This window comes from Labrus bergylta, chromosome 8, assembly GCF_963930695.1.
Source record: "Labrus bergylta chromosome 8, fLabBer1.1, whole genome shotgun sequence".
Classification (NCBI taxonomy): Eukaryota; Metazoa; Chordata; class Actinopteri; order Labriformes; family Labridae; genus Labrus; species Labrus bergylta.
The window spans coordinates 6,674,201-6,684,976 of NC_089202.1; the positions used below are offsets into that span (position 1 = coordinate 6,674,201).

General features: G+C 40.1%; 1 protein-coding gene across 1 annotated transcript; it reads right to left on the minus strand.

Moving 5' to 3' along the window:
* Window positions 1-983: 983 nt before the first annotated feature.
* On the minus strand, window positions 984-5,612 carry irx1a (iroquois homeobox 1a). The gene is made up of 4 exons (XM_020634563.2): window positions 5,015-5,612; window positions 2,644-3,748; window positions 2,231-2,306; window positions 984-1,127 (listed from the first exon to the last, which is right to left on the minus strand). The coding sequence occupies exons 1-4, from the start codon at window positions 5,255-5,257 to the stop codon at window positions 1,052-1,054; spliced, it is 1,500 nt and encodes a 499-aa protein (XP_020490219.1). The 5' UTR covers window positions 5,258-5,612; the 3' UTR covers window positions 984-1,051.
* Between the last annotated feature and the right edge of the window lie 5,164 nt (window positions 5,613-10,776).

A 10,776-nucleotide genomic window follows, 5' to 3' on the forward strand; every position in this document is an offset into this window, starting at 1 on the left:
ATCATTTTCGTCCCTGCTAATTATTTCACTCTCCCCTTATTATATCCAAACCCCATTAGGCTGCTGATGTAAATCAATATAAACTTTGGTCTCCGATTGAGGAGCAAAGAAGCTGCTTTTGTAGGCTAATGATCACTATCAGGTGGGAACAGACAGGACCCCAAAACACTGACCTGCTCCACACAAGCCCCTTTTTACTCCTCCCCCTGCCCCTTCCCCACCCCCCCACCCCCCCCAAAAAAACGAAAATATTAATAATTTATCTTCGAATCGACTTCTCTCTCTGACAGATTAGATTTTAACCATTTGATTTTGTTTGGACTGGGCGTTCCCATATTATTACTTAATGACCTTCCCAGCTGCTCCTGTCCATTTTCTGTCACCAGCAACCATCTGGACACTTATTAGCACCTCAATGCATCCACGCTGCTTTCCTCCACAACGTGAATAAAATTAAGCCTGCATGCAGACTGCCAAAGGACCTTTTTTTTTTTTTTTTACACCCCATTCCCACCTTTCTTAAAATAAAAATGATATAGGCCCCAACATTTTCTTAACAAAAACAAATTAAATAATAATAATAATAATACGATGATACTCCCGAGTTTTCTCTATAATTTCATTTAGTTTATTAGGCAAAATATACGATCTGGACAAATTCCTTCAACGCTTCCTATTTACAAATTTAAATCACTTGGTATTTACATTAAAGAAAAGACACCAAAAAACATAAGAAAGAGACAAAAATAATAATTATAATAATTATAATAACAAAGTAAAAAGCCTACCGAAATGTCCCAGCCTGCCAGGGCAGAGTGGAGAAAGAGAGAGAGAGTAACATTATAGGCGCGATTATAGGCTACACAACAATAGAGGAAGTAATCCATCCATCCACAGGATATTACCAAATTACGCCATTTGTTCTGTACCGACTGAATGCTATGCTGCATTATTATTTCTCATTGTCCTTTTTTCAGGGGGTGTAAAGTCGTTTTCTATTTTCTGTTTTTTTTCTTTTTCTTTTTTCAAGCAAGAAAAAAAAAAGTGTTGATCAAGCCGAGGAGAGAGCGGTGAGGACTCGTTGCGTGGCGTCTTGCGGACTCCTGGCGCTGGAAGGCAGAGAGGATCTGGATAAAGAATAATACAGAGAGGTAGATAAATAACCCCGCAGTGTTTGGACAGCGGGTCTCAATATGCATCTCAAGTGTGCAGGCTGAACGGATTTCATTCGAAACAGACTGCAGTTCCCCCCCTCTCCAATCCCGGCCCCACTTTGTTTGATAATGAAGTCAATAAATTCATAATGATCACAATTTGAAAATGTTAAAATATTCAGCTCCCGAACCACGATTAAATAATAATAATAATAATAATAATAAAAATAATAATAGTAATACTATTTTTTCAAAAAAAAATACACAGGCTAAATATAAAAAAATATATGATGATAATAAAATTGTAGTAATTATTTTAACGATATTTTTGCGTGCGAAAAAAGCAAATCCTCATTCTAAAGGAATATGCTTGTTATTTTAAAGAGACTGCTTTATGTCTCTCCGTGCAACAGTCCTAAAAAATAAGGGGGTATTTTGTAATGCTTGAAACAGAGGTAAACTTTCCCTCTTTCCTCCTCGATCAGAGCGATCCCCTGGGCTCCGGCTCTCCCAGGGGTCTTTAGGGAAAGCACACAGCCCAGACAGAGCCCGTTTTACTCGGTGACTTGATAAGTAGCCACACACTCCCTAGAGGGGAGGAATTAAAGGGGGAGTGGGATGGGAGTCAAGACCCCTGTCACCCGCAAAGCAAACTGTGTTTTATTTATCTTTGTTCATTTTATTTTGAAGTCTTATTGTTGATATTCTAAAGAGGAAAAAAAAATCTAAGAATTAAAACTGCAGTCATAAACTCGAGGTTTATATGCTGGACTTTTCAGCCCTTACAATCACATGTATTTGTGGAATAATTCCTGGATTTACACCTTCATATTCTGGGCCTACTCCCTCGTCCATGCTTAGTTTGAGCTATTTTGATAATTCTGTTATAGATAGGCCTACTGCTGATAAGATAAGGATAAATCAGTTCAATTTGTTTTATACACAAGGCTGGGGTTTCTGAGTTAGTCGAGGCAATAATGTGAATTTGCAACAATGGAAAATTGCAACAACAAAAAAATAAAAAATAAAAAAATAAAGCAAGAAATTAAATTAAGATGAGTTCAAACTTGTCTCACCTGTCGATGATGGGTCGAAAGGAAGACTTCAGGGTCTGTGTTGGGGGTGAGACAGACCGTACACCGTTTTCATGGTCTAAAAAACAAAAAAAACAAAATCACGTTTCAACACTGCACTGCTATGAATATTAAAGGCCTGTTTTTTAAATTTAATTATTATATAATCACACAACACAACGAAGGATTTTTTTGTATCTGGTATGTCAACATTCATATTTTAGGTGTGTGAGTGTCTGTGTGTATTGCCTTCATGTCCATGTGTGTACACATACTCCTTTGTAATCATAATTGTTTATGATTATTTTTTTTAAATCAGTATTAAGTGAATGCACATAATAACTGTGTAGTAAGAATTTTTCATTTTTCATTTTTTTGCTCTTGCATGTGACATTTTTTCCCACGTTATACCCTACCTATGTGCTTGGGACTGTGGGTCTCTGGTGAGGCCTTGCTGTCATTGCTGAGTGCTGCTGCAGCTGCTCCCGGCGACACCACCACTGACGTCGGCTGCTGCTGTTGCTGCTGCTGGGACGACGCGTGGTGGTTGTGGTGGTGGTGGTGATGGTGCTGGTTAACTCCCAGAAACGACCTCACATTGAGCAGGGAGTTCTGACCCAGGAAAGCCCCGTTTGTCCAGTTGTGAAACTTTCCAATCTGGCACGTGTACAGTCCGTGACTGGGGAGGAAAGCCGGGTGAGTCTGGATCTGGTGGTGGGGCGCTGATGGGTGCGTGGTGGCCGATGGGGCGCAGGGGGACGTGGGTTTCTGAGAGGAACTATCAGGGCTAGTGGCGGTCTCAGCTAAAGACCAGATTTTGGGCTTATTGTTAGACGGGAGTGGAAAGCTCCCAGGTCTATCCGGGGATAAAACTCTCGTGGTGTTGTTGTTGTTGCCGTCCGAGTTCTCCTTACTCCCTGGGTGAAGTGAAATTGTGCTCTTAGATTTGTCAAACACCTCGTGGGCCTGCAGCGCGAAGGCCCGTCTTCTCTCCAAGCTGTCCAGCTCTCCCCCCGCACCCACAACGACTCTGTGATCCCGGCTCCCCTCTGTGGACTTATCGTCATCGTCCTCGTTGCTCTGATCCCCGTCGTTATCGTCGATTTTGTCTATATCAATGCTTTCCAAATCGATCTCCTCGTCGTCTTCGTTTTTCTCCGCCTCGTCCCCGCTGCCGAACAAGTTCCCATCCTCCCCGTCCTCTTTGCTCCTGTGGCCCCAGGTCACCTTGTTCTCCTTCTTGAGCCTCCTCCTGGCGTTGGCGAACCAGGTGGAGACCTGCGTCAGGGTCATTTTGGTGATGATGGCCAGCATGATCTTCTCCCCCTTGGTGGGATAGGGGTTCTTACGGTGCTCGTTGAGCCAGGCCTTCAGGGTGCTGGTGCTCTCCCTGGTGGCGTTCTTGGGCCTGGCTGGGTCCCCGTACTGAAACTGACCGTATGGATAAAAAGCTGGGGAGGTATGGGCTGCAAAGCTGGCAGGATGGACGCCAGGACTGTCCTTTAGCTCATACTGGGATCCCTTCAAAATGAGAAGACATATTAATATATATTTTGTAATAAAAGTGGAATATTCCATATGCATTATAATTAATGACTTAATTATTACCTAAATTAATTATTTTACGAAGTATCTCACATTATTCAAGACTTTGTAGCTGCAATTTAAACTAGTTCCACCATCTCAGTTTTCACAAACAAGCTGCTCAACTTGCAAAATAGCACATGCTAGGCCTGCGGCACCTGCCCGATTTTATTAGCAGACATGTTTCATACATGACAGTCCAATAACGCAACATATAAAGTCAATAGGACAAGCGAAAGTGGGTTGCATCACTGTGAACACACATGCAAATCCCCAGCTTTCACGTGTACCTGCCAAACTCCCCTCAACCCTCCTTTCTATGTCAGAGCACTTTGAAGGCCTAAGTGAAGTTTTCCCAGCGTGCCACACTCACACTTTAGTGCCGAATTGAATCCCCTTCCTAGTTTACATTTGCTTTGGGAACAGCTTTCAAAACACGTCGACCAGTTTTTGTTGCAAAGCATATTATGATTCTCGATAAAGGCTTTTATTTTGAAGCTTTTGCGCAGAAGTTACTGCTGATCCTGATACACACTTTAACACACTGCATATGTCTATTATTATCACCAGGTTCATTTAGGCAATGCATTTTTTGACAATTCTCCACCTAGATTTCCTAAACACATTTGTGCCATTATGCAGATAATAATGAAAACGTGCTGCAGCATTTTACTTTACATTTGTGTGTGACAGCTAGGATTTGATCTGCTAAGAAAATTGGGAGATTCGGAGTTGGAAGCAAGTAAAAACTTTTCATTTTGCGTGGTGCATGCCAAAACACTTTTGTTGACCCTCCAAATATCTTAAAATCATGCTAACAACAAGAGACACTAGGTGTGTGGATGGTGTTAAATACATAATTTAAACGTTCTCCTTCACGATTAAATAAATGATTTTGTTCTTTTTCTTCACAGACACAAGTCAAACTTTTCATATTTCTAACTCAGCCTGACAACATGACACTAAACTGTCGAAATCAGAGCGCGATGGGACTATCATTTACCTTTATTAGAAGAAAAAAAAATCAGATAACTACAACGCATTTACATTATTCTACATTAGTCTTTATTCCTATTCTTCAGACGCCAAAGACATGCTATCGTGCATGTTTTTTTTTTTCAGACAACAGTGGACACACTAAACATAAACAATCGTCTTTCCAGCTCTTAATGAACAAAACAAAAACAAACATTTCCTCCTTACCATTTGTGAGAAAAGAGCCAGATCCGCGCTGGTGTACGGCAAGAAAGCGCTGTAGTTGTGTGCGTACGGGTTGGCGTACATGCCCAACACCGACGTGACCGCCGCTGCGGTGGCGGACGGACTTCCCCCGAGCTCGGTGCTCCCTCCTCGGGATGAAGGCGTAAGCACTCCCGGCCTGTCGCCCCCGTACACCGCCTGGGAGGCACTCAGATACTGCGGGTAGCCTAGCTGCGGGAAAGACATCTCCACCGCCGAATTCACCGCACAGCTGCACCGTCCGACAAACTGTGCGTAAAAAAAATAAACTGTGCAAGAGAAGAACGAAGAAAAAAAGGGAACCAGGAAGAGTGAAGGGAAAGTCTTCAAGCCAAAGTCGCAGCTACTACAGACATACACAGTTGTGTGCAGTCAAAACAACCCGCTCTTAAATCTCGGCTTCCTCTCTTTTTTTTTCTCGCGCAAAGTCCGCTGGATGTGATCAGATCAACAATTGCGCTCCGACTGACGCGCCTGGCCCTGAGGTCTCCAGGCTGATCTCTCAGATACAATTTGAAGTTGATGCTTTGATTGGCATCCCCTACTTGAGCCTGCAAGCTCCTCCTCGTTTGGAGCAATGTGGATAATGTGAATATAGAGTGAGCACATTGGCTGGGGCCTCTCTCTCTCTTTACCCTCTCTCTCTCTCTCTCCCTCCCTCCCTCTCTCTCTCTCTCTGACTCCCTCGCTCTCTCTCTCTCTCCCTCGCTCTCTCTCCCCCTCCATGTTTGGACTTATTGTATGTTAAATGTTCAAGCATTAGAGTCCATTCACCGAAGGCTTTGATTGTTGTATGACAACCTGTCGACACGATTTTACAGCTGTCCGACACAGGGGGAAGTAAACCCGTCATAAGAAGGAACTTCGTTGAATATAGATTGAATTGTAATTAACGGAGGAAAGTGGCACTCCGCAGTCGAGTTATTGTTTGGTATCACGGGCTGTTGGTGCGTTTTATTAAATTCATAGAGATTAATTTACTTTAAATGTGTCTTCTTTCTCAGAGTTCATTGCATGATTTGTAGTCTTCTTCTTGTATTCTTTTCAAACTTGCGCACTTTTAAAATGGGAAATCGTTTTTACATTTGTGTGTTTTTGTGGTGAGGAATTGTAAAGGAAATATTCTAATAGAAAAACGCCCACCACAAATAATAAATTATTACATTGCTGCCATTAGTAATTGCGTCAAAGGTTCAAAGCTTCAATCATTTCTCGACGCTTTTCTTCTCCAAAAGTCAAAGCCTTTCCAAAAAACCGTGAAAATCTCTCCACATAATTTATTAATTTTGAATGCTTTTATTGACTTCTTTTTGGGTGTTCTTTGATTTCTTCATAAAGGTTTAATCAGCCAAATTCTCCCTTTCCCTCTCTTTTTTTCCCCCTCTCCTCTCACCCACTTTACATCTGCATGCGCGCGTCTGTTTGTGTGTGTGGACTTCAACCAGCTTGCTGTTGTCCTTTGTAACAACAGAGCCACTTCACGTTTCCTTGTTTTGAGTGGAAAGGAATGAAGCAAAGCCAGGGGACAAGTCAAACACCGAGGCACCAGGCTGTGAAGTCTGCACGTCCCTGCACACGCTACAAAAAAAACCCCAAAAAAACATCCAAACACAGTTTGAGTCTCTAATTTAATCTAAATGTTGTTTATTTCACTTCCAACATTTTAAGTTTTAAAAAGTGAAAAAGAAGAGGAATTTCTGAGTTAGAAACTCGTTCACTTTATATTACTATTATTATAATTTTGCATTCATAAAAAGCACAGATTTATTTTTTCAGTTTTTAAGGTTTTACATTTTCTCTCCTCTCAGAAAATAGGTAGCATATTAAAAAAATGTAATCCCATGAAAGTTGAATAGAAAAAAATCTTCTGTAGTTTTAGGTCACCTCTTCCTGAACCGCTTATCCATTTCCCAGCTCAGAAAAAGAAAAGGCTCGGACTTTAACCTCCACTTTCCTCAGCTGTCCACTCCTCACACCGCCATGAGGCTCACGGGTGGGGGGGTGCTGGTCGTGTTTTAACACTTCTTTTTTTTATTTGATTTGATTCTTATATCGCCCACATCCCGAGTCAACGGGTGGGGTTTTTCTGTAGATCTAGATTTAATGCCTTAACGACTGAAGCCCAAGAAGTCAGTAGATTTTGATCTGCACCAGATGGCTCCGAGTGGATATTGCCGCTCGCCGAGGATCTGTTCAAAATATCTGAGGGGCACTGATGGTAATCTGGGTAACACATCAGAAAGGAGGGGAGGAATGGCAATTGTGATAACCCGCTGGAAATGTGTGCAGGGGGCTAAATATGATGGTCGTGCTGGGCTGGGGAGTGGTGGAGGAGGATGGGGTCTGGGAAAAAAATATATGTGGGGAGAAATGAGAGAAATGTTTTTAAAAAAACTAGAAATCAAAAAAACTAAATAGACTAATGACCAACATAGAAATTAAGCACTAGTTTAAATAACAAAACAATAACAGAAGTCTGATTTTTTTTCAATGAAATTATAAAAAAAAAGGTTCTAAACCTCAATTAGAGTTTTTTTTTAATATTTATATTTTTTTAAATAAAAAGTTAATTTCCTTTTAGAAAAATAGAAACTATAGACTCATGGTAAACAATGACACGTGTTGGGGGCAATAAACCTCCACGGTTAACTGATTTATTGGGTCTTGTTAAACTCTCATTACACACTCAAGCTCTACAAGCAGCTCTTCAGCTTTAACCCAGAGAGAGAGAGAGAGAGAGCGAGAGCGAGAGCGAGAGCGAGAGAGAGAGAGAGACTTTGTTCCGGATCCTCTCGTCGTCCATCCCCTTTTTTCAAACTCGTCCACAACTCGCTCTCTTCAAATGTTATTTCCCCCTCGAAACAGATGGGCTTACACCATCCGCATAAGTTGCCATATGACGCGCTCACGTGCGTTCATGCATACATGGACACGCACGCGCGCACACACACCGTCCTAACTTTTTGAATACTCTTTCCATTTAAACAACGTAAAATAAATAATCCTCAGGCTGCTCGTGTCTATGAGAACATTTTATCATGTAAATCTACAGGAGCCTCTTCATAAGCTGTTATGGCTTAATGGCCTCGTTCTAATAAGTCACTCAGGTAGGGGACACTTTTTTTAAACAAAGAGTCTGCAGACTCACACTACATTTCCTGACTATTTAATCTTCACCATTATTTGCTTGATACCTGCTCTCCACAGAAGACATACCCACCTGTCAATAATGCTTTTGTACTATCGATGTGTGTTTTCATTCAGGCCTAAACGTCTTGAGCCTAAGATAAAGAGATGAAAACCTCATGGCTGCCTTTCTCTGATGGCCTAGAGTTTGATACTCTAAAGCTTTTAAAATAAGCAGAAATACTCTCAAAAACCCTGTTCTAGTTATTAGAAAGCTCACTCATTGCTCAAGATAGAAATACTGTAAAATATAGTAGAATGCTCCATTTTGAACAACAAAAACAACAATCACAAACTGACTATTATACACACAGGTAAAGTCAAAAGTATAATAAAATAGATATTGCCCCGTGTTTTGCAAACCATATGCAATATTATGTTTTATTATTGTGGTTTAGGTCTTTTAATTTTCAAAATTCATTCCTCAAGATTTATATAAGACAGTTAAGGACATGTAAACAAAGAAAAATGTTGTTTTTGTTGCAAATGACCAAAACTTATTCATGTTTGCCTTCTATAATATAAAAAATAATAATAATCACTACAAAATATATTCTGAAAAAGGCTCTTGTTCTTTCACATGCATATTAACAATTTTTTTTTACATTGAATAAAAAACAATGTTTTAGTATGGGGTCATGGAAGTCAATCAAGCTTTTTTTTATCGCGTCAATTCATAACAAATGTTATCTCAAGACCCTTTACAAAAAGCAGGTAAAAGACCTTACTCAGTGATATATTATCTACAAAGTAGATGGGGTTGTAGTCTTATAATTTCACCTAAATCAGTATAGGCCTATTTAAAAGTCTCTGTATGCTTTAACTGCAGCCTCTTTAACCAGGCCAGCATCTAAACCTCAATGAGTCCAGTAGAAGTCAAAGAGAGTGAACCTGCATTACAATAAGAGGGGTTCTGCTGACAGTCGGCTACCAGCGCAGAGGTCAGGGGTGTTTCTGTGAACTAATAACTGTGCTGAAAGATCCTCCTTTCCTGCCTCTGGGAGTGCCAAAGTTGAGGAAAGGTTAAGAATCTGCAGAATGTCCCTTTTGTGCTTTTCTCACAGATTATCAAATTAAGTGTTGAAACCAAAACTTCTTTCCCCCCTGAAGAGATTAGATGAATATCGTTGATAATAACAGAACGCCACAACTGTTAGACCTCTTCCCTTTAACATGGCAAACATGTACACTCACGCATGGTTCCAGAGAACTCCCTGAACTGCGTCAGAGCAACTAAAGTATTTAGCTCTTGGTTAGCGTCATAGGACCACTGGTGTTACTGTGAGACATCTGATACACAGACAACTGCACCACACCTATAGGTAAGGAAAATAGGAATTTCCTGGATAATAAAAGAGGTCTATTCTGGGTATTAGAAGGTCAAGACGTTTTGCACTTGACAGCTCAACACTTTGAGGGGTGCTGTTCCCCCAGTGTTGACGTGATAAAGCGCCTCCTAGCTCAAATTGTTGCTAAATTTAAAGGTGCCATTCTCCATGTTTGGCCATGCAACAGGTACATGATTATTGATGACTAGTCAATGTATTATATGAGCATTAGCCTACTTGTGCTCATATGGGATATACCTAAGTTCTGTAAAAGGACGTGCATTCAAAACACATACTTTTCTTATTTTTCTGCAAATGTCTTCACCTTGGTTCCAACTTTCTCCAAGTAAAAAGGGCTACTTACCTACCTTTTGCGACTGAATTCATTAAATATTTTCATCTTAAGTTAATATTTAAAATGACAGTGCACCACCTTGACTTCAACTAACTCAAGTGAGATTTTTAGACAGTCAACTGTATTACATAATGCTAATAGCAAGTCCTTTAATAATAACTGCAATTTTGCAAAACGTTCTAAATAATTGACTTATCGATTTTGATTAAATAAGTACTTAGTTTATGTTGTTAAGCAGCAATTTTATTTTTTAACTTTTTTTTATATCTAAATCAAATAATTGTCAACCCTGTCTCCTAGAAATGATGTTTACATGTTACTAATTTGTATGCCAGTAATCTTCTCAATAAGAAATACACAAAGTGCATGACTGACATGAGAGACAGAGGTTGGCATCTTCAGTCCCAAATGTTTAGACATAAGTAACACTCCATATGGAAGTGAGGGTAAGATTTTGGTTTCAGTTGGATGTTGATAAAGTTCATTGTCCTGTCATGTGCTGCAGGTCACTGTTGTCATTTTGTGTCATTATTTAAGAACTGCCCACATTTCCCTTACTTTTCATTTTAGATGCAGAAGAAAAACAAGTAACTTTGTTTTAGTTGATATACTGTATAGGACTAAATAGATAGAATATGTTGTCAGTGAGTGTTTTGAAGATATGTGCATTTCAAATATTTGAGTAAATAGTGGATAGCTTTTTAACATTTCCTAATTATGTTGATAAAATGTCCTTGTAGTGGATATGGTACACTTTATTCAAAAACATTTAGTTTCTGCTGAATCAGCAGTGTTGAAATGCTATCACTTACAAAAAGGGTTAAACAAAAGTCTAAGTTGCACTGAGCGTAACTCTC

Coding starts and splice junctions, on each gene's coding strand:
- irx1a (XM_020634563.2), bottom strand. CDS start 5,257: ATGTCTTTCCCGCAGCTAGGCTACCCGCAGTATCTGAGTGCCTCCCAG. Junction 3,749..5,014: donor TGGCTCTTTTCTCACAAATG/GTAAGGAGGAAA, acceptor CTCATTTTGAAG/GGATCCCAGTATGAGCTAAA. Junction 2,307..2,643: donor CCACAGTCCCAAGCACATAG/GTAGGGTATAAC, acceptor TTTGTTTTTTAG/ACCATGAAAACGGTGTACGG.